The following is a 23981-nucleotide window of genomic DNA, read 5'->3' on the forward strand; positions in this document are numbered from 1 at the left end:
AACCTGCACCTGGTTTGGCTGGAAGGAGGGAGCATCAGTTTTATTCTATAGTTTGTTGGCAAGCTGTCTTGTACTGTGAAGTTCAGACAAGAATATGCTAGGACAATTCTACAGTACTCAAGATTTTAAGGACATTATATTGGTGTAATTTACCTCCCCAGTAATAGCAAGATAGGAGGATCATATTCTGGACCGACACACTCTGAAGTGTTTTGCGAACTGTGAATGCTGCAGTAGAACACAGACTTTGTGGAAAAGGCATAAAACACCTTTGTCATCTCATTATCAAGAAGTCACTTGCAATGTACAGTTTCGGAACTTATCAGGAATATAAAAATAAACCCAACTTAAACATGTGAACCTAGATCTGAGTTTCCATCTTGCTTGAAAGACTTTTGAAAGACTGGAAAAAAGACATACTTCCCTTTTTCTCTTTCCAAATGTTTTGCTGAATTCAGAAGAAAAAAGGGCAAAAAGCTAGGGAAATAGAAAATGACTCTAGATGGAGTAAGAGCATCACAGCAGAAATATGGCTTATCAGTTTCCTCATCACAAAGGTTACAAGTGTGGGATCTAGTGCTCCCCTTAGTCAAGGATAGCCACTTCTACTACAGGCAAAAATGGCCACCCACAAGGACCAGATGTGTGCTCAAATGAAGAAAAGACTTTTTCCCACCCTACTACTAGGTGTCAAATAGTACAGCATGCTGGCTTACCACAGGGCTGTCCTGGTTGTCATTAAGCTCTGAAAGCTTAGTGCTGGATTTCTGCCGTTTTGGTTTATTCCTTTCACTCAGATATCCGGAGCTGTTGTCTTGTAATTTTTCTACTTCTTGAGCAGCTAGAATACAGTCTTCAAGACTGCTGAATCCAGAGGGAATGTTTTCTTTGTTGACAACTTCCCTAAAAAGAAAAGGGACATCAGAACAAGAAGTTGTTTAAAACACTCTCCCGCTACATTTATAATAGCAATAGAGAAATGCATCATGCTGACTGGTGCAGTTCTGGCAACATCTTCTACGCCCTACGAAACCAGTATCTCTGGTTCTTCCTACTGAAGCAAACACCACACACTGTGCAATGCTAAACCCTGTTGAGTAGTGAGTTGAGGTGTATATACCTCAAGTGAGAAAGATCAGTGTTTGGGACTTGATTCACTAAAGCCAATGCAGCGAATCCCACTGACCTGCCCTGGAAGTTGGAGTAGCTCCTGGCTGTCTGTGGTATTTTTATAGAGAATACACAGCATATTTTCCTTTGAGACACGTGCTTTTAATTTAGAAAAGTGATTCACGGCTGCGGTCCAAGGATCTCCTTTGGTGCATGACACCACATAACCAGCCCTCTTACTCATATTCTCATATGCAAGAGCAGGACTGTGGTTCTTTAGCCAAACACTTGATTCCTATTTGGGAATTACACAAAACAGAAAAGGGAATACATCTCTGCAAAGGCCAACACAACTGCTAGGACAGAGGACTATTCTGCTATGTTGGGGTAGCTAGCAGTCATGATGTGATGTACTAGCTGGGACTCTCCGGACTAGCAGGGTTTGTACATGTTTTCCAGAAGCTGGCCTGTTGGGTCCTTGAGCATGCAGTTTTCCCTTCACAACCTGTTCAGTAGTCTTCCCTCTACTTTGTGCAATAGTGAGACACATGTACATACCACATCACTATGTTAATAGGGAGAAACACAATACATCTCATTCTTCACCATCCTGCCCTGCTGGAGGCTAAAGGCAAGCTGCTTATACTTAAAATTGAAACTGGAACGTTTGCTAAAAGTTGTATGTGCAGCTGTGTTATACAGTGCTGTGTGACTCCAAAGCCTGCTTTCAACCAAAGCAGGTGAATTTATCTAGACTTGCACTGGTATGACAAGAAATCAGCTACTCTGTGGTATCTGGACAGTGCCAACATGGCAAAGCATTTCAAATCAAAAAGAAAACCAGAAAGTTTCAGTGATGTTCTAGATCATTAATCACTAGGGTTTTTTGGTGGAAGACAGGTGCTAAGAGGTATTATAAACCTGAGATTAAACTTCTAAGACAATGCATTTGCCTTTGTGGAAGCTTTCACAACCCCCTGAGCAGACGAGTGACATGTACGTAGCCTGTAGATGATGTAGTCTGCAAAGCTTGGGAGTTCACCTATGTGCTTTTGCGATAAGCACACTTCCTATCTGAAGTTCCATCTTGTGACATTACAAATCCTCTTGTGATCCATCACAAGGCAAGGAGATGAAGTCATTGACAAACAAAACAACAACAACAGAAAGAAGTCTTGAAAAGAATTCCCGATTTTGATAATTCATCCAAGGAAGTTCCAGCAATCTGACCCAAGGGAACCAGGGAACCCAATTTGAACCCTAGCCAGCATTGAAAACTTCCAATCTGCTTTAAATCCTTGGCTCTGGCTTTACAGACCGGACCTGAAGGACCTCATCAACCATGTCTGAAGGCGGCTCTGTAATGCAATGTTGAAAAAAGGCCCTGCAGTACTATATGCTTCCAAACACGTACACTAGCCTGTCCCTGACCTACTTACCTGAGAAACCTGTCAGCGGGGCTACTAAACAAGAAAAACTACTTTGGAGCTTCTGCCAGATACCTTGGTGACTCGCAAGTGCGAATTTCCCAGTCCATTGTCACAGTGTATTTTCATTTGCTCTAGAAATGGCTTTTAATTTTCTAACTATGGATTTCTTACAACAGTAGCATTGATGCATTTTGGGGAATAGCGTGGCTGCAATACTACTTGAGGTCCTGTTGGTTAAACACCTGTACAAAAGTGGCTTCGTATAGGAGGGTGCAGATTCAACGGGATTTGGGGAATTCAGCACCCAGTAAAACCCATGAGAGGAGATGTTTATTTTGGAATCTAACTTGAAATCCTAGCAATCCAATACTTCAGTCAAGTAGGCACATTCTTTACAAGAACTAGCGCTGTGTTAAAGCTAGACATATTTGTAAGCACTGATTAGATCACAGCCTTGCAAAGTCTGTAGTTACAGTTCCTCAAAGACAGCTATGCCTTGGGCAAGTGTTTGTTAAGGTTATGGTGGTAACACATTTGTACCACACAATACGCACCACAAGTGGAGGCATATGAGAGGAAAAATAGGTATTATTTGACAGATATTTAATGAAACTCACCAATAAATCATGTTTAAACTTTATGTAAGAGGGTGAATAAATACTCTTCAATTCTCATTAGTCAAAAAGAAGATTTTTATACTTTCATACAAACTCCCAAGTCTCCTCAGTAGGCCCAAACATAAGGTGCGCCTCCACATACAAAAGGGGAGCTTGATCTCATTTTTGAAGACATTTGGAATTCAAAAAAGCATCTAAACCCCATGTTTTCATCTACAGAAAGTTATAGGCAGTTGGACCAACTGCTTGGGAATTTCCACTACAGCAACAAATATCGTAATTAAACAATTCCAAACACTGTAATTAAAAACTCCACTATACTGTGTAAAAAAACACAGATTCTTATCATGCTTTGCCCCACATTGTGACCTCTAATAAACTCCACATTTCCCATCTTCAACTGATGCAAGGGAGCTCTGCACAGGCATTGCAGTCTGCTCTGCACTTTCAACTCAGGGCAAGGGCCAGTGCGTTTCATAACAGAACTAAGCATTGCCTTGATAAGAGGACATGACTAGGGTACACTTATCAAATATACTTTCCAAAACAAAGAAATCAGGCTCGTACATGTCTCTGTTTCTCCGGGCTTCCTCCTGCTCTTTGTGGTGTCGCCTCCTCTGCCTGGCAGACACATTAGAAGAGGCTGAAGATGTCCCCGATTCAGAGTCCTCTGAACTCTGGCCGCCCGAGCCATGAACATCAAAGAGATGCTGCTCCACGGCTGAGCGGATTGTCTTCTCTAAATACCTGTCAAGCCGAAAAATAAGGTCAATTGAGCTCAAAGACTTTGTGGAGCTCCCTCTCTGCAACAAAAAATAATAAAGCAAGCAAGGGTATCTGTGGTAATGTGTTATTATGATGGCAAGGCAGTATAAAATGTCCTAGGGCTATGACATCTGCAAAGAGCTAAGCCAAAATCTTCAGATACCCTAATGTTCAAGTCCTTCAGAAGACCTGGGCTTTCCCAATTCACCTTGCTTTTTTTTTTTATTTCTAAGGATGCTTGAACCTTCAATAAATCAGAAAATATTATTTACTGCAACTATAGACATCAGTGTCCAACTTTCACCCTCCACCTTAATAGTCCTTGTCCTGACAACATTGTATGATACCCAGCCACGCTTACTGGTCTAGCCTCTTGTGAAATCTGAGCTCAGTAAGGCAATGGATCATCTGCAAGCTGATTCACTGCTGTCTCACAGAGGGATGAGAATACGTAAACAGCACCTAGCTACAAACTCCTCATACACTCAACTCTGTGACCAAGCACAGATTTGGTTCTGAGTTCATGCAGTTTTCACACTCTTCTTGTGCTACAAATGGACCCACAGCCACCCCTGACTTAGTCCAATGTGGGATCACCATCACACCTGCTGTCAGTAAGAGTGCTTCCACAAAAGCCACAGCAAGGGAACCTCTGCAGTTGCATCAGTTAAAGATGTGATGCTACTTGAACTTTCAACACAACCAAATCTCTCACTTTGGTACTGCCATGTTCTCGTGATATTTCCTTCCTTCTTTCCTTAATCAGAGGAAGTTTTTATGAGCAAAAGTAAGGGGTTTTTTGTTTTGTTTTGGATTTGGTTTTCTTCTTAGTTTTTTGCATGGAAAGATGATTTGGAAACATATTTTTTATGTACACACCCCATCTCTGTTTCTTGCAATGCTTTGTCTGGTGAAGAATGAGTTTTTCACACACGCCTATCCAAAGTCCATATACAGCTTCTAGTGCTTTTTTTATAACTAAAAAGTTATTTGCAGGATTTGCTGGTTAATTTTCAACTGAGTAGCTGTGAGTATGGGAGCCTGTTCCTGGGCTGACTTCTCCTGAGAATTTCCAAAAGCTGTTGCTAAGCTGCTACAGTTCTAAGTCTGCTGAGACTGCAGCTCCTGAAAAAGTCTAAAGATCTTAGCAACTGCAAAAAAACACGGTTTAACTTGGCAAGTGTGTCTGTGCTTCATGTATTGACAAGAATCAGCTCTGCAAACACATCAGCTATCGGGAATTTCCAGTTCCAGCAAGAGAGCCAACTCCTTAGTTCTGCTGCTCCCAGTTATGGTAGTGGGGTCAAGCCCCATCCTCAGCTGGGATATAACAGGGTGCAATCAAGAGCGAGTTCCGCCTAATCAAAACATCACAGGCACCGTGCAAGGCAAGAACCAAGGCCTGAGAATTTTTCAGAAGGAAATGATTAATTACCATTGCAGATGCTTTAGTTTGTGAGACACTGTCTATTTTTGTTTGTGCAAGAACAATCCTTAAAGACAAATCAAAGAACAACCAGCAACACTTATGAAAGCTCCAATATACAAAACAGGCAGCTACAAAGTTGTAAAAAAGGCACTTACTCTCCTGTAGCAGGAATGTTACTACTGACTTGCGATACGTGGGCACTGTGTAAAAGAAAAAGAAAGGAGAAAGTTAAACCTGATTATCACAATAAGGTCTTAAACCCCTTGTTCATTACAGCGCAAAGATTAAAAGGTCTGAGCTGTCTGAACAACAATTGCATGTGCACGCCACATGCATTTCCCCTTAAGAAGTTTTCACTCCCATGGAGACATGGTGCATTTTGACAATGCCAGTATCACCAAGACTGTATTTTTCCATAAAACCCCAGGGTTTAATGGAAAATATTTAAACCTCAGCATGTTACAGATAATTTTTTTTTTGCTTTCTTCTGAGCTTGCTGCTGCTGCACGTTGTTTTAACCTCATCACAAAATTCTGAGGCTGACTTGAAAACGCATTGACTGTGAAAGGAGACCTAATATTTAAGTATTAACGAAGGACAAAGGTAAAATACAGGCTTTGCACAGCTCTCTTCCTGCTGCCCTCTGATATTGCTGTTCTTTGCTTCACATTTTTAAAAATAAAATGCATGTTCTCTTCTTTTCCTTTTCTGTAAGTCTGTTTTCAGGCTCAGGAAGAGCTGATGTGACATTGCTTGCGGTTTAAAGCCCTTCTGAACAAACTGACATGCCACCTCACACAGCTGTCACTGCCAAGCTGAGTGCCATCCTGCTCCCTCTTCCCCATGCTGACTTGGCTCTGCAGATAAGGTGTCACTTTTTGCCTATTCATCCTTCCTGAAATCTTCATTAAGCCAAACAAGTTACATGCCTAGGGGTTTCTTTTGGATCTATACTCATCGCAGCAAAAGCCATGCTTCTGGCTGATACATCCAAATAAAGTGGTGCTATGTGACCAGGGTACCTGACAGGCTGGGTACAAAATGGGTTTCCTGCCAAAAGCCAGTTTTGCTTATATTCTTCACCAGTTTCTCCCAGACTTTTTCAGTATATAGCCATCGATAGCTGACTTCCCTTAACTAACCAAAGCTTTAATCTCAGTTTCCCTCAAACACTTCTCATTGCACTGTACAGCTCCAGGGCTAGCTGGGAAGCACTCTCAGATGGTAACCCCTCTGAGCATCTCTTGCAGTGGAAGGCAGGCAACAGAGGATGACAGAAAGGTGTATGAGGGGCTACCTCCTAACAGCCTAATTCCTGCAGCGAGTCCAAACCCCACAGGCACCCAGCTGCAGATCACACAATACACTTAGCTCCCTTCAGCTTTCACCTTGGTGTGGGTAAGCTAGTGCCGCCCTAACCACACACGCATCCCCTCCAGTCCCAGCTTCACCCGGTGCTCATCTCCAGCGCAGGCACAGGACCCTGGAGCGGTGGCAGGGCATGAAAGCAGTCACAGATTTGCCTGTATCCCCCCAGTTATGTGCACAGCACCCAAGAAGCTGCACTGTTGAGAAGATTTTGTGAACAGAAGATATGTAAACAAGTATTACTGTACTTACTATGAGAATGCAATCTGCATATAGGAAAAAAACCCGTAAGATCCCTCTCTTCCCACATGTTACACCTTAACTACTAGATGGCTTTGCAATTTGAAGAGTGCATTTCAAGCACCCTACTTGCTTTCCTTTTCACTTACATAAACTACTTGGCCTCTTCCCAGCCCCAAACTATTTTTTAAAACCTGGCCTCCCATGGGAGATGGATTAGCAAGTAAGATGCTAGTGGGGTAGGCTAAACCACATTGTAAGACACAACTCACGTGCTGGCTACTGCTCCTACATGTGTGGGATTAAGTTAATATTGTATCAACTTTCTGTACTATTTACATGCAATCCATACCAAGCAGGAGTGTCTCTCCTCTGTTTTCATGTCATGAAAGATAGGATTGTTTCGATTCTAGTTTCTTTAAAACATTCCTAGGCTGTAAGTGGATCTACCCAGCAGGCAAGACAGAAAATCACAAGAGCTCTTCCACTTATTTCCAAAAGTATTAATATTGTGCAAAAATGCAAACTCCTGTTTCACATTAACTTAATGAAAGCCCAGATACTGTATGGGAGTAAAACTTCACACCATTAACTCTGTCTGTGGTGTTCAAGGCCAACAGTCACTATCTCCAAACCACTTGCTGAAAACACACTGGCTTCTTTACACAAAAAGTAATAAAAAAAACCTAAAGAGAAAGCTGCAAAAACATATACGTAGAACTCTAAAATTTTTCATAATTCCCCAATGTATTCTGTTGTGCCTAATATTCTCAGTTAACTGTGTGCTTTGCTAACACCAATTCAGTTTTGCATCCATTAACCTTGCTAATTCTTAATGGTGGATATCTGCCTAACAATTACTTTCTGCTACCCAAAAAAGCCCTTCTCAGGCAACACAGACTCAGTCAGAGTGCCAGCAATATGGTGATTTCCAAGCTACCGACAAATACCACAGAAATATGTATACAGCTACGTGCCAGCAGAGGGGATGACTTCAAAATAAAGCTCCATCATTTATTTATTCTATTTCTCTTCTAACTACAGTTTCCTTGTATCCTAAATACAACTTTATTCTTAGCCTTGTGATATTTTAACGCTCTTTTATTAGCCCCCTCTCAATAAGAGATTTTAAATCAAGCGTTTTCTAGATACACTCAATTTCTTTTAATTTCACAGTTGGTAACTTTCCTTGCTAATTCATTTTGAAGCTTAATTTAAATGCATTGCTAAATTGCTTGATTTACTCTGTGCCAGCCTTTTCTACATCAAGGAAGTTCACATCCAAGATCAGTGGAGGAGGGGAGAGAGTTACCCAGTGGCTTCAGGACTGGAGCCTGCCCAGAGTCAGAGCAGGAGGTGCACATGTGCATTAGCAAGCTCAGGGAAAGGCAAAGCCCTGTAAGGATTTTACGGCCCAGAAGAGCAACCAGGCAGGCAGGGTGTATCCTGTGGGGTTTTCTGAGCTTCTTGGGTGGCAAAAGTTGCTCTGCCATTGGATTATCACTTCATGGAGCGGGTGAGGCAAGCCATGCCCAGAAGAGCCCTCTTGGCATGCCTGCCTGTGCAGGCAGCTGCCCTGAAAGAGTTGCTTTGCTCAGTAAATCATCCAGACAATGGGAACTCATGTTCTGCTTCAGTTAATTATTTTCTCTTCACGTCTGCTCCATTTCACTGATACGTATGGTCAATTATCTCCACAGCTAAATTATCTTTATTAAATTATGCAGCTGCTGCACAGCACACTGAGAAACAGCAACTTTTGGTTAACGGCTCTCCTTGGGTGACAGGAAGCAGCAAGAATTTCCCACTGATGGGAACTTTTACTTTGAGAGAGCCAGCCAAAAAACATGCATCACGGCATGCAGCTGTTTTAAGCTCTATAAACTTTTGAACTGGCTTCTTATGACCCTTTCGCTTTTCCTTTTGGGAAGTCTGACCTCTAGCACTTACCAGTGTTGTAACTTGTTTACTGAAGTCTTTTGCTCCCTTTCCAAGGTGCCCCATCAGCTCTGGATAACGTCTTGCTTCATAAGTAAACTCTTACTGCACACCCTCTTCTCCCATTCTGTTTCAGCCTTAAGTATGAGATGGTGGTATTTTCCATCAACTTTAAGCACATTAAATCTACCCTGCCTCCCCAGCTAGAACTCCATAGGCTTAAAAGATATACACCAGAATGCAATAGCTGCACCTTGTTTGGTCTGTATGGGACATCTTATGCAGCAGGCAAATAACTGACATAGATACCAAACCCACTGTTTTTTCATTCAAGGCACTTTTGAGCAAAATGTATTAGTATTCAGGTATTAAAAGAGCAAAGCAAAAAACATCCAACCAGAGCAAACTGACTTACTGGCATGTTTTCCCAGACTGGGTTTCCACTTATGAAGTCAACGAACAATTCCTGACTATACTTAATGGCCTAAATCATAAGCTACACTTGCAATCTGGAATGAAGATTTATTTACAATCCATCTGCTTTATTCAGGAAACAAAGCTTTTTCTTTTTTTCCTGGCTTTGTTTTTTTTGGCCTTTTTCTTTAAGCCAAGTACAACTCTAAGAAAACCTCAACAGATATAATTTTTTTAACCATTTTGCAATACCAGCCAAGTAGAGGATGTTTAAATGGCTTTGACATATCAGATGGGAAATCTCTGAAGTCCTCCAGAATATATTGTTCCAATCTGTGACCTAGGAAATCCTTTTTCAAAGGTATTTATACAGTCTAAATACTGTTCGCTCTCCACAACTGTTGCTGCACACTATGACATGCAATACTACAGACTCATGGAAATCTATTTTAAGACAACTACTTCATTTGACACACGTTTCCTGAAGAGAAGGATTGTGTCTGCACATAAAATGTGAAAATAATGACTTTAAAAATAAAGATATGTGCTCCTACTGACTGGGATGTCCCATTGCACTGAGAAAACATTAAAAGTGTGTCCCCAACACCTTCCTGCTTTCACAAGCTCAGGTCCACTTATCCTTCAAGTGCTGTATGTTGTTTCACACTACATTCTTACTACACAGAAAACTAACCCCACCAAAAGCAACTGTCCTGTTTCCTTCAGGATTCCTGCTATTTCTCACTTGCACTGGGATCACTCTTTATGATGGGTGCATACTGACACCTACTGCTTGGAGCAGAGACAACCCTGAAGGGGATTCATACACGCCACCCAATTTTGCTCCATGAATTTGGATAGCTGTGTCTGTGCAGGTTCCTCTAGAGAGAAAGGATATGTCCCTGTGGGGGTCTCAGACATGCTTGGTAGCTGGACAGTGCAAGCAGGGGCACCCAGCAGCCTGCTGTCTATATTTTGTCATTGCTGATGCGCTGCAGGACATTAACATGTGTCACACAACGTAATCATGATTTGTAAAAGGGCCCAGCACTCCCGTGGGCCTTAGGACCTCTTATGGCATGTCCTGCCGAGGAGTGTCCAGTGGGAAGGCAGACAAACAAATTCCTGAGCCGCCACAAAATCTAGGACAAGACTTTCCAGTTTCTTCAGAAAATTGACAGGAGAAGAGAGTAAAACATCTTACCAAACACACTACAGACTAGATAATGCAAGTCAAGTATTCCTAAAGAGTTGTCTCAAGTAACAACTGTTAAAAGGAGAACGTCAGCTGTGCTGAGTGCTGCCAACAAGATATTAGTACTCCAAGTGAAAAGCGGTACTTAAGCAGTTTCAACTGCCCAATGCCTTGACCCGCACTCACGGGTTTCTATGCAATGTTTGACGTTTCTTGCGATGTCAGCTCTTGCCCCAATTCCAGTTTAATGCTCTGCATGCTGACAAGGAAGCTCCACACAATGAAGTTTTTGCTTTTTTTCTCCTGTAATATCACTCTGGTTTATCTCAGGCTGTACTTATCAGGACACTCCTCTGAAACCGTCTACGTGACTAATGCCAAAGCTACAGCACATACACCGGCAGGGAGCACGTCTGCACATTCTGTGTCTTCAAAACGCCCTGCACACCTTGAGCAGACGTCTGCTTACAGGGAATCGCCGCTGCCAGATGCTGCTTCGTTACCTGAACCTGCACACCACTTCTCAGGACTGATTACTCGCACCGCTGGCATTCACTGCCTTGTTACAGAGTTACACAGTGAGCAGTGCTGCACCTTCTTCTCCAAAACAATCTCAACTCCCTTTACCACAAGATTTTGTTACAGAAGATTTTGGAAGGTAAATGCCCTTTGGGCATGACTCCCTGGAACAATCAATCACCCAGCTCGGTTTTCCTCTTCTTTTAACAGGACAGAAATCTCCCTGCCTGGGATTGAGCACAGCTGAGTCAACAAATTGTCTTACCAAGGAGTGCAGAAAGGGAAAGGATAACCCTGCTGAGCAGCACATAAAAGCAATTAAACCCTGGATCTCACAATCTGGTCAAGCTCACCTCATTCTTGCAATGCTCAACAAAAGAAGGCTCCAGATACAAAATTTCTAATTTTCTGCCCAAATTTATTCATAGTCTGTTTGTATATATTTTCTCTTGTATCAGTAGTGTTAATTAACATAAACAATCATCCCCTGCTGTCTAAAACCCAGAGGGAATATGTGTACTCTGGTTCATTTCTTATGGTAAACAAACCTTCCCCACTCTTTTGTCCATCTTTCTCCACCAACTGTGTCTGCCCACTTCTTTAACCATCTTCACAAATCTAATCCAATGGAACATGAGTCACCAAAACTGTACAAGGCCTCATCTGACTCTCATACAAGTACATTCATACTTCCTCTCAGTATACTGAAAATACTTCATATATCCACTGTCATGTGATTTACTTCAACTTGAGTATTTTCACCCCACGACTCCCTTCCATCCCTCCACAAACAAGTATGCCCACGTCCTCTTCTTCCATGGCATTTCCAAATGCAAGGAATTCTCCTTTTATGTCATGGATTCTCATTATTAGTCCTGAAATGTATGACTTCATTACCTACCTTACTATTTCTCATCTTGTATCTTACATCTCATGCTCATCTTTTTTATATGCATACATATATAAATTTCAATTACCCTATATTATATCTCGCTGTCATATATTTTCTCCCAGAGGACATCCCCATCCCATTCACCCCTCCTCAATTCTGCTATAAGCCCAATTCATGAGCATGATTCTATTTTGGGGCTATTAAAGAAAAAAAAAAATCCATGGCACTTAGGGAGCTCTGCTAGCACTCTTCTCCCTCTCCTCTCCTACAAGACTTAGAGGTCTCACCCCTTCCCTCCCCATCTTTCACCTCTAGCACTAATGCCCATTCTCTCCATACAGAGGGCATGTATGAAGCATTCTGCCAACATGAGACAGATGAAATTTATCACTTTTCTTCCTCTCTCAGGAAAGTCTTACAAAATAAAATAAATTGGTGGTACCAGTATCATCTCTCCTGACAAACCAAAGTCAAGTTTTGCCTCTTTTACCACTCACTCTCATACTGTTAATGACTGTTTATTCCCTTACAGAGCAGCAGTGGAGACTAATTCTATACTTGGTCATGACTTCCCAATGTCAAAAGAAAAAAACCCACCAAACAAATCCACAACCCTAAATCAGTGCCATTTTAAGAAATAGTGTATTGGTGGCACTCTGACAGTTCTGACAAAGTTAAGGCCTCAAGCATTTGCCCTGCTGTTAAAAATAACAACCAGGGAAACATCTCTGTTGCTAGCTGACATGAGGAAAGAAGTCTCCGGTTTGATCTTACCAAAACTGGTTTATGGAGGGGTACAATGCTCCTTCAGTCTGACAGAAGCTAAGTATTATGAAGTGCTGGGAAGCTAAAGAGCTCTTGTTCCCATTTAATTAACTTGTTGCATAATTATCTATACAGAACTGCTGTATAAATGCATTCACAATTCACTTGAAGGATTACTTGGACTATATTTCGCCAGTAAATGTGACTGGTAGCAACACAAATAGCTTTGGCCATCAGCTGGCTGAAACAGACAGCGTCCCCTTCCTTTCCTAAGGTCTGGAGTGCAATTCCTACATATATCATGCCGATCTCTGGGGCAACAATTAGAACATTCGAAGTTGCACAGAAGAACCTGGCCACCCACTCAAGTTCTCAGTTGCTGAAGCGCCACAAATTAAACAGCCAGCAGCAGCTCCCCTGCCAAATTAACTGCACTTGGCAACTGACCTCATGAGTACATGTTTCTGATGTGTGATAAATAGCAGCAAGACTTACAAACTGTTAGCTTTTTTTACAGGTACTTGTGTCTCAGCAGTGTTACAGTAAGATGCAAGCTTGGTATGATGCCTTATGTTGCAAGGTGTGCTGCTCCCTCTCTGCCCTGACTAGCCATTTCTTCACTTCTCAACTGTTTATTCCTGACTGTTCCCTTTCTATTTGCAAAATACATTCCCAGGGAAAGCCATCCCTTTGTACCAGTGGACACACTCATTCTTTGTCCCCATCCTAATATGCCCACATCTCTATGTAAAATTTGCAAACATGCTTCCTCCCTCTCAGAAATGTCCTGCTTCGATACCAATCACCCCAGGTCCACTCCTTGCTCCCCATCTCCTCAGCAGCCCCAGGAAGGCCAGCTGAAGAGAACTGCCTTCCTAGATCATTTTTCCATGATTCAGGAAAAAGCTTGGAAGGACAGTTACAAGCAGTAAGACAAATGGTAATTTAATGGAAGCCACCATCATTTGAAGGTCACATCCAGCCAGAAAGAAAAAGGAAAAATGTGACTATTTTCAATGGAAAGACAAAATGAGAATTTAAACTGGGAAAAATTTGTGACAGTAGCATGTATACAGCTAGAAAATAATGTCCCAAAGGAAAAGGCAGAACCTCCTTGGACATTACAGAGCTTCTGAAGCACATACTAGGCAACACATGCACAGATACACTGACAGTGAATCAACAGGAAGGCAGGCAAGACCATGCAACCAGGCTAGTCCATGAACAGATCACTGATCCACATTTCTGCACAGTTTTAATGCAAGTCTCCATATTAAGGGTGTACACATAATGTACACTTCCTGTAGCTTTTTTAGAAAAATTCTCTATGAAAAAAAAACGGGCTACAAAGATAAATAGGAGTATATGGAAGAGAATTAAGAAATTTAAGAGATCACTGTAAGTATTCCAACTATCACTGCTCTCACAAAAAGAACCACAGGGATTTCTTTTTATTTGTTTAAACTCTACAGAGATGAAAGAACATGATTACAATATCTGGTCCTTCCTCTTCTGCATCCCTTCACCATTAATTGCTCTGGCTCCTGTTCTTCCACTGAGTAAAAATGAAAGCACTGGAATTGAGCCTGCTACTGAAGCAAGCAGAGCAAACTTTCACTGATGTCAACAGAATTAGGCCACTTTTACAAGCAGTGACTTTGCTCTCCAGTTGGCAAAACAAGAAAAGGGATTTGTTCACATGCCGGGCGAGTGCCTTTCCCTGCAGGCAGGCACGCTGTGGACCCAGGCACTCTCCTGCTTTCCTGGGCTGTGGCAGGGCAGCAGTTGCTGTACGGGCTGCTGACTCACAATCTGGTTCCTGGTTTCTTTCTGAGCAGCACATGTTGCCACTTCTTCAAAGCTCATGGTAAAAGTCTTTCCTGTGCTCACAGATTATAAACTACTCATGGTCATCTAGGGTACATAATGAGCTTAAGAGGAAACAAATGGCCATCTTCTAATTAAGAATTTACAAGACTGGCATTAAACCCTGAGCCTCATCTCTAAATTAAAAAAAAAATAAATAAAATCAATGGAGTTTGGGTCTCTGAAGATTCATTCATCCTACTAGCTGGGCAATAGCTATAAATTTAACGTTAATATTCAGCTTGATTACAGGCTCTTCACATTTCTGGCATCTTTCTCCACATTTAATTCCAATAACAAGTCAATCCCACACAGAAGAAGAAATTAAAAGAATTGAGTAAATACCTCACGTAGAAGGGTGACATAGGCCGCTCATCTTCTTGGGAGCTAAAAACAAAACATATTTTTTAAAGTTAGTATGTACCTCTGTCTTGTATTTGTAGCTCATTTACAGCAAGATACTCACTCTTACAAAGCAGAGATAACAAAAATGAAACAGTACACTCATTACAGAGGTAACACATGTCTGTTTTGTCCTCTGGTTGTACCCATGGGAGAGACCTTTATGTTACATTCCTTAAATCCTGAGAATCCAAGTCATTCCTCAGTGTCCACAAATGGGGTGTAAGAGATCTCCTGCTAGACAGCCAGGAGTCCCTCCAGCTCTGCAGCAGCCCAAGGACTATTCCCATAGCAACAGTAAAGCATTTTGGCAACCAAACCACCAGAGCCTTTTGGCACCTGCTATTCCAGAATTAAACAACCTGCCTATTAAAGCAAAAGTAGAGAAAAAACAAATGACATCTTGATAGCCCAAAGACATGGCCACAGGTGTATGCACAAGGCGGCTACAAATTTCCCAGTGTTATCGCTCCTGTGGAAAGCTGATTTGACTCTGCAGAAATCTGGGGCTGCCATTGGCTGGCCTGGTGCTCCTCTGACAAAAAAAGTGTTTCAGTGGTCAAGTGACCTGCCCTGAACATAACTATCTGGTGCATGGCTGACCTGTTCCCTGATCCAGGTCTTCATGCCTGTGCTGACACAAGGGTAACCAAGTGCTGCTGGAGCTTAAACCTGTGGTGAACTGATGGTTTAAGACCATGCTGAAAGGGTTCAAACAAATTTCACCTCGTTGTTTGACACAGATAAATGGTCAGCCCTGCACACAATCTAGGCCTTGTAACTCTCCAAAGCAGGAAATCTGCATTCTTCCAAGCACAAGTAAATGCCACCAGGGTCAATCTGTCCCCGGAGGACTTCTAACTGCTGTGAAGAGAACAGCAGGTTTGACAGGAAAGATGGGAAGCAGCATAAATTATTTGAAGCAAAAGTATAAGGGGAACATCCCACAAACACTAGAAACCAAGCACTTCCCTGCTGCTTTCCTGCTGTTCCAGAAGCCTGGGACTACTGTTCCAGCACTCAGCAATTTGCCACAGGTACTCAGTGCCGGGACCCGGGATAGTGCCACACTATGAAGGCATCTACTGCTTTTGAGCTTGTTCAGAGGATAAGGGAATGTGGGAGAATGCTCTGGGGAAGGTGAACTCAGTTTCAAGCTCAAGTCACCTGGGGACTTTGATCGCCTCAACATGCCTGTGAACCTTCAACAGCGATCTGAAGATCAAGCCTGAGACATTTTTGAAAACCCAGACGGAGTCCCATTAATGTATTGAATTTTCAAGATGTTATTTATTGGTTTTGTGAAAGCCTCTCCAAGCAGAGAATAAAGGGGAAAGGAACATCTCCGTGGGGTTTGTAGCTAGGAGATCAGCTAGTCACAGGTACCTTTTGCAGCTCCCACTGGAGCCAGCAGGAAGCTCCCTCAGCAAGGCGAGCTGAAACCAGCCTGCAGCCAGGTAAGCACCCTGCTTGCACCCTGAATGTAGCCAGAGGTGGATTTGGCTCATTTTGAACCCAGCCAGTGTTGTAACAGATCCACAAATATGAATGCCAAATTCATCTGGGGGGCAGGAGCACGAGGGAGGAGGCAGGACGCAAGGGACTCAGAAAGGCCAGGAAGGCAGGCAGGCAGACAGACAGACAGGCAAGCCAGCATGCCAGGAAAAAAAATCACAGGGATTTAATTCTGCATGATTGTGATCCCCCCTCCCAACTACAGTATGCCGAGATTCATAAAGAGACGGCTACAGCTATCTACAGAAAAGACCTTCCTGCACGTCACTCTGGAAGCCCAAAATACTGATTCAAGGGTAACAAAAAAATACCATGGACCGGAAGGAAGAGAAGCTGCTTCCGAAACCAGCACCGTCTGCCAAACCTCGCATCGCCTCTGAAGCCCAACAGTGACGGGGCAGTTTTCGGCAGCTCTCTAAGGAGGCGGGGAGCATGACTGCTACTGGAAACTTTGCTGCCACTTCCACAAGCCCTTATCTGCAGCTGCTTGAGCAAGCTGGAGTCAGTCACTGTTGCAGAAGCAATGAGTGCGTCCTCTGAGACCCAACCTGCACACAGAGGTAGGTAACACAGCTGCCTAGGCGAGACCTGAGGCAAACATCACCTGAAGGGTCTTTGCAAGAGACTGCTATGGCTCTGAGGCAGCCTAGAAAACATAGAGGGAAAGTGCCCATCAGGGACCTTCCCAGAAGATGATCTGCAGTGACAGCACAGGTAAGAACCTCTGCCAGGTACAGGCTCCCTCTCCTGATGGCGTGCACAGTCTCTCAGTTTGTATGCACAAGTTAGCTCTTTTTTTAGCATTTATGGATTTATTTTATTTTAAGTGTAAAGAAGCTACTTGAAGCTCACAAAGCTGCTGGTAAAGTGTTTTTTCTATGTTCAGTTCATTATGCTAATGGCTGTACTTGCAATCTCAATGCAAACAAGTCCCAGTGGTGCGTGAGAAAAGTCTTCAAGATTTCTGTGCATCAAACTTCAAATGACAGCACCAAATCCTACTTTGTGTACAACGGGCAGATGTCAAAGCCATACCAAATATGCTTTCTTTCCATCATGAAAGCCCTTCAGAGTTTGTAATTAACTTCCAAGTCACAGAAGTATAATCATACTGAAAAAGCCCAAATAACATTCACATATTCAGTACTCCCACTAGTTGCTTTGACAGATGAGGTGGAAAAGTACTATTCAGCAGGGACTCCAAAACCTCTTGCATTTCCTTCCTTTTCGTCCACTGTAAGTACAACCACTATTCCATGTATTCAAGCAAGTTTTGTTTCTGCACAAAGAAACATTATCCACTCATACAGAGTAACAAGAGAACCGGGAATGGGGGGAAAGGAAGCTCTAGAGAAGTCAGAAACCAAACACCAGTTTGATTTATATTATCACTTTTCAGAACTTCACGTGGTTGATAACTGTGGCTGTGCATATCTTCTCTTCTCCAATAATGCTTCATAGCCTTACATGCACAGCACTGATCAGTAGCTGCAACTGGGATGAAGAGCCCCACGGTAACGAGTATGAAATCTAGGCTTTTGAGAAAACCATAAAAATCTTCTAACTTTACAAAGATCTCCTGCATCTCAGTAAAGTACACTATCCCTTTCCCCCAAAAGAATAAAAACCAAATGTTTTTCCCTAACTTCATGGACCTTCGTCACCTCATCTGAACAAGCTGGATAACATGAGCTGTCTAAATTACAAACAGATTGAAACCAGCTATTCCACATAACTCACAATCCCTCAAATTAGATGGGAGGCCACCAAGCTCCACTGCAATCACTTAGTGTACAAGAACTGTTTGGATTAAAATGCTTTATGAAATAATTGTTTGTGTTGTAAGGTAATAAACTGATATGCTTATATTACACACACAAGCACAGATTAGTTTAACAGAAGAAATTAAAATTTCGCCTGAGAGGTTTTGAACCTGTGTATAGCTCACCACATGGTTTTGGATATTAAAGACAGGTAGGTAAGATAAATGTACAAGATATGAATCAGAAATGATCATCAGTTAATATTACACAATAAGCAGGCTAGAAAGTGGTTTAAAACCTTCAACACAGGATTCTTTGTCACTATCACTCACACTATGTTGATTGAAAGACAACTGCTTACTTGTTACTTAATCGCCTTGTTTATTAGTATCTGTAAGGAACCCCTTTCTATCATATAACCTTTCAAAAGAAAATGCTAGAAGCCATTAAGACACATTTAACTGTACTTGGGCTGCGCAATTCCTCTTTGGTTAGAGGGATACACAATCTTTCCTGAAAGCAAGGAAGCTTAATACCTGGCACAGTGACGTGGCAAACCCAGTCAGCTGTCCATAGTACGGAGGGGACAAGTAATTCTCATGTGCACCTCTTACAAAGTCTCAATTTCTACCCTGCCCAGCAAAATTTATCCATTAGACAATCAGGTTTCATAGTAAATTAGGTGGTGTTTCTTGGGTTTTTTGTTTGCTTTTGTGGGGGATTTTTCTTTCCTTTTTTTTTTTTTTTTTTCTTAAATACCCTCAAAAGATTTTGTCCAGCATTACAGGTGCTTTATGGCCAGCAAGCACTGAAGTGGTGAAATAACTTTAAAAAAAATGAATCAATTATTCAACTATCACTGAATGGTTGGCCAAGCAGCTGAGTGCAAAATATAGCACTCAATCTTCCTTCTCAGATATACACATAGCTCCCCATGGAGAAGGGATTCAACAGCAATTAATTGCTCTTTCATGCAACAAATGGGAGATCACTTTCTCACACTCCTAAAGAACACCTAAGTATCTGATCACTTCCTTCTTGCTAAAACCCAAACCAAATATCAGCCAAACTGAAAAAACTAGTTTTCTTTATTTGTATGGATAAAGAAGCAATGCTGTTTTGCTTGTGACCTCCACTGTGATAATAAAATGTTTGTCAGACTGGAAGGAACGCTGGTATCGCTCACCAGTTCGTTTAGCACAGCTTTGGGTTTTCAGGCACATTTATTTTACAGCATTTACACAACACATCCTTTCTGTCTCTAAAGAAGGAAATGGGAAAACTTGGCCGATGTTTAACTGTTAAACGATAAATTTTCATTACAGAACCACAGTTACCTTTTTTTGCCTCCCCCTTTTGCAAGAGGAATGTTAGAGGAAACCGTTCACCCCTGGCATTCTCCAAAACGCAACGATGGTTTTCCTTTCTTGAGCGTTTTTCTTTTTTGATGTCTCATCTTGCCCTTCAGAAAGAATAAGGGAGCAGCTGAACCTGCTTTAGAGCTGAAGCTCTAAGACACCCATTTATGTGAATCTCCCAGATTATTTGGCCCATGTATGGACATGGATACCCCAGGTCAGAGGGTGCCTCAGGGTCGTTCCCCCTTGTTTTATTTGCACTTATCAGCAGTTCTTCTGTCCTGGCTTACTGCCCCTGGAACCTCCATTGTAAAGCTATGGTTAGTTTCCTACTTCACATCTCTCTTCAAAAGTTAAAGGGGACATTTAGTTAATTAAATTAAAAAAAAAAATTAAAAAAACTCAGACTCAAATGTCAACATTTTGCACCAGAGATGAAGGGCCTAGACACTGGCAGGGGCACGCTGCTCAGCCAAGGTCATGTTTTCCTAATGCCTTACCATAGGCTCTATTTGTTCTGACCTTAAAAGTTAGATAAGAGATGGCTTGCTTTCTATTCCACCACAGATATTCTGGACTTCAAAGGAAATAAACTGTTTTTTACTGAGAACGCTTTTCTCAGGCAATGAGATTGCTGCTTCTAATTTGAATGCAATCAAACTAAAAGGCATTGAAAATTCAGTGGCATCAAAGTACTAATGATATCAAAACTTAACGCAGCTTTCAGTGGAAGGAAAGGACGGTTGAGCTTGGGTGACTTACTAAGACTTCAAAGTTTCCTCCATCATTTTCTTCTCACCATTTAGAAGTATCATGCCACCCTGGATTAACAGACATGACATTTCTGCAGTTGCAGGGGATTTTAACAATATTGTTTATTTACTTATTCTGACATTCAACATTAGCAACACTAAAAACAACTTTGAAGACAGAAGCCTCAATTTTGAAACCAGTAGAGCTTCTGCTGAATGTCTTGTCTCATTCACAATTTTTCAGAGCTGCTTCCTCACTCCCCCAGGTCATTTCCCCATAAAGCTTGAGACAAATGCAAGATTGAAACTGCTCATGGAAATTTATTGCATACTTATTTTCTCAGTAGAGTGATTTACTCATAGTTTGTGCTTCACAGCAGTGGGTAAAAGGTAATGTTTTTTGCAAATGAGAAATAGAAGGCAATGTAAGCTTATTCCATCAAATAGAGCAAGAATATTGAAGTATGTTATGCAAAAAAAGAATAATACCATCCTTGATGCACCAGTAACCATAAATTTAATCTAACATGATAACACTGTGGTGATACAATGGTCATCATTAAAAGCCAGCACTCACCATCAATTGTTGAGCAATGCCACCATTGCTCTATACACTTAATCAGAGGGGGAGGGAGAAGAATACACTGTAGAGTAACTGTCTAAGAAAGAAAAGTTTAACAGCTATTTCTGTCAGAACTATTTCCATGCAAGCATCTACATTTTCCCTGAAGAGTAACTTCTACATTCCAAACCATAACATGCTGTTTCAGGTATTTATCTCTGGTCTTCACAACAGTTACACTTACACCTAACCATGCTTACCACTGAAACCAAGCTAAGCTCATGCTTAAGCACCTGCATAAGCTACTCACCAAATCAGCCACATGTCAAAACAGTAGCTGGTATTCTTTATCCTGAACTCACATACTCTGCAAAATATCTCCAATAACTTGAGTGCGAGTGCATCGGTACTGGTTTAGATATTTTTCTCCAAAGGATCCTGCTGTCTTCCCAAAAGCCACTTCTTCAGCAGTGTTTTTCCTGAAGGTCTCTCAACTAAGTTATGTCTTAAACCTGCGAGATCACCGCGTGCAGCAATGTAACTGTGGGGCTGTAGAAAGAGACCTCTTTTGGGGTTCCCTGTCAGCTTTCCGAAAGCGTGAGCTTCTGTGTCCTGCTTTAACTGGCATTCAAAATGCCAATATTACTATTTCATCAAGACAAGCAGAGGTGAATACTCTGATCTCTGAGCACGTACTATTTCTTGTTCTATTTTCCACAGCCAAGATTAAGGCACAAGCACCCAAGCCTAGAGTAGGAGCCTTTTAATTCTTGGAAGCACTAGCATACAGCCCAGCTGTACGCACTGGGAATATTTCTGCATCATCCAAAGGTGTAGCTGTGCAGGCTGTGCATGAGGGGGCACTGAGATTGAGGCATGTTGCCTGAGTGCAAAAAAAATTTAATAAAATACCCTAAAGCCTGTTTGCACACCTTCTCCTGCTTCAAAGTGACGTCAGGGGAGTACAGGCTATCCCATGGCAAGCTGAAATGAGCAGAGCTTCTTGCTGATTAAATGCCACTGTGAGCGAGAGGCTGATTTTCCATTTATATTAACATATCTGAATCTTCTGGAACACCTGACAACATAATTCTGTATAATTATTTTCTACTCACTATCCTCCTGGATTGCAAATATGTTTATCTTTTATAAAAATGACGTCAATGTAAAACAGCTTGCTTTTGTTGTTTCACTTCTTAAACTAGTTGGGGCTTATTATGAAAGACGGGGCAGTGTCTTTGCTGCTACTTGTGGTTTGGCAATAGTCCTCACTAGGATAAAACTAGAAAATGGGTCAGAAAGAGGCGGAATGAATGTACCAGCCAAAGTCTCACCTCTTCTCAGAATTTAACAGTGAGAGGTTGCATAACGCAAACATACCTGTTGCATTGTAATGGTGAAGAACTGTTACTAGGTAACCAGTGATTTTGTTTTCAGGATTGTTTGTTAAACGTTTGCATGCTTCAAGCAGAGTTATCCATGAACTCAGTTTTTAGATAAATATTCTTATTTTCTCGCCCACAACCACCACAGAAATTTTCCACATCGACTTCCTCTTTTAGTCAGCCCCCCACCATGCACCGAGTGGTACCCAGGAAGCACTTCCACAGGCTCTTACACCTACCACACCAGCTCTGACAAGACAGGGTACCCAGCTGCGAGTCAGATGCAAGTCTGGAAGGCCAGAGGCTCACACAGCATTTTGTAACAGGCGATGACTATGACTTGAGGAAGATGAGAATCACGGGTTTGACTTTCTCTTAATTCTTCCACCAAAAAAAAACCCCAAAACCCAAACCAACCAAACAACCCACCAGATTCCAGTTCTCTCCACCCTCAGAGAACACACTGCACATACATATTCCAGAACATACTTCACTAGGGCTTGTCAAGCACTCCCAGTACCTTGGATAGAAAGTGATAACGAAGTCCAAAGGATCAGACTTATTTATGATACAACTTTACACGCACAAAGCTACTAACCTGTTACAGAGAACACAGCAGACATTCCAAAAAAAGTAGAAAATGTGGTGGAACACAAATGGTGTTCTCAGGCTACTCAGTATTTGTGAAAGTCCCCAAGCAAGCAAACCAGTATGGTAAATCAAACCACCCTGATGATGACTGCAAGTGACAGCCCATGCAGACAGCTGTGGCTGTACAGGTTAGAAAGAGATCAGTCACACTCCATCCGCCTATCAGATGCACTTTCTAAGAACACCTGCGATGGCTTCATTCTTCCTCTGCCTTGATTTCTTTAGGTAAAGTGCAAAGTAAGAGAGGCCACTGAGCATGTACCTCGGTCTCTCTTATCTCCTATGGAAACTGGCAGAGGCGATTTGGAAAGGCGGTGGCCACAGGGTTCAGCTTTGCACAGCTTTTGTTAAATCTGCAATAGACCGAGCCGGAATAAATGAATTAAAATATACAGTAACAGCATTAGTAATGCTCTAACTAGGAACCTAGGTTATTAAAGCAAGCTAATGCTACTCAGACAGCATGTTAGCCTATTAGCAACAGAAGAGACAATTACTGGTGAATAGGTGGTTGGAAAATCAGAAATGCAACCCATGTGACATTCACGGGTGCCTCTACAGAGCTTGGGCAATATAGTACCTACTGAAGTGGAGGGTTCAACACATTCAACCTTCCACCTCTAGATGTTAGGTGCCACATAACCCTGACATCCCTATTATCCCTCCCTCGGAGCAGGCCACCATGTCCCATCATGTGCCATCCCACAGACATCTATATATAGAATAAAATGACACCGTATGGTACACAGGGCTCTATGCAAGCACACTACACCATTTTTAGGAAGACAGACATAGAGCTTACAGATTCCTTGGTTGATAGAATACTTTGCCACTGTAGTGACAAATGCTCTTTAAATGTCACAGCTTCTTAAACACTCCCTTTCTCCCACTCCCAAATTTTAGCCACCAGCCATGTAGAGATCCATCAGTACTGCTTCAGCACAGAAGGGTTCCCATGGCAGGTGCAGCATGCCCAGCCTGTGGCCCAAAGAGAGCACAGAGAGGGGTGTCCATAGGAGACGGACGGGCAGGAGGGACTTTATCT

At 42.1% G+C, this 23981-nt stretch overlaps 1 protein-coding gene across 2 annotated transcripts in view; it reads right to left on the bottom strand.

Annotated features, from left to right (window-relative positions):
- The window catches only part of FAM13A (family with sequence similarity 13 member A), a gene marked incomplete at its 5' end in the record, with an annotated part of 124806 nt that overhangs the window by 33318 nt on the left and 67507 nt on the right, over positions 1-23981 (bottom strand). Inside the window, 4 exons of one of the 2 annotated variants that reach the window (XM_084262637.1) lie at positions 717-903; positions 3725-3904; positions 5507-5551; positions 14894-14935. In XM_084262637.1, the coding sequence (XP_084118763.1) occupies positions 717-903; positions 3725-3904; positions 5507-5551; positions 14894-14935 (454 nt within the window). The remainder of the gene's footprint in view (positions 1-716; positions 904-3724; positions 3905-5506; positions 5552-14893; positions 14936-23981) is intronic. The other variant, XM_084262638.1, reaches the window with a different exon arrangement.

Source organism: Gallinula chloropus (assembly GCF_964237585.1).
Source record: "Gallinula chloropus genome assembly, chromosome: 4".
NCBI classification, from domain to species: Eukaryota; Metazoa; Chordata; class Aves; order Gruiformes; family Rallidae; genus Gallinula; species Gallinula chloropus.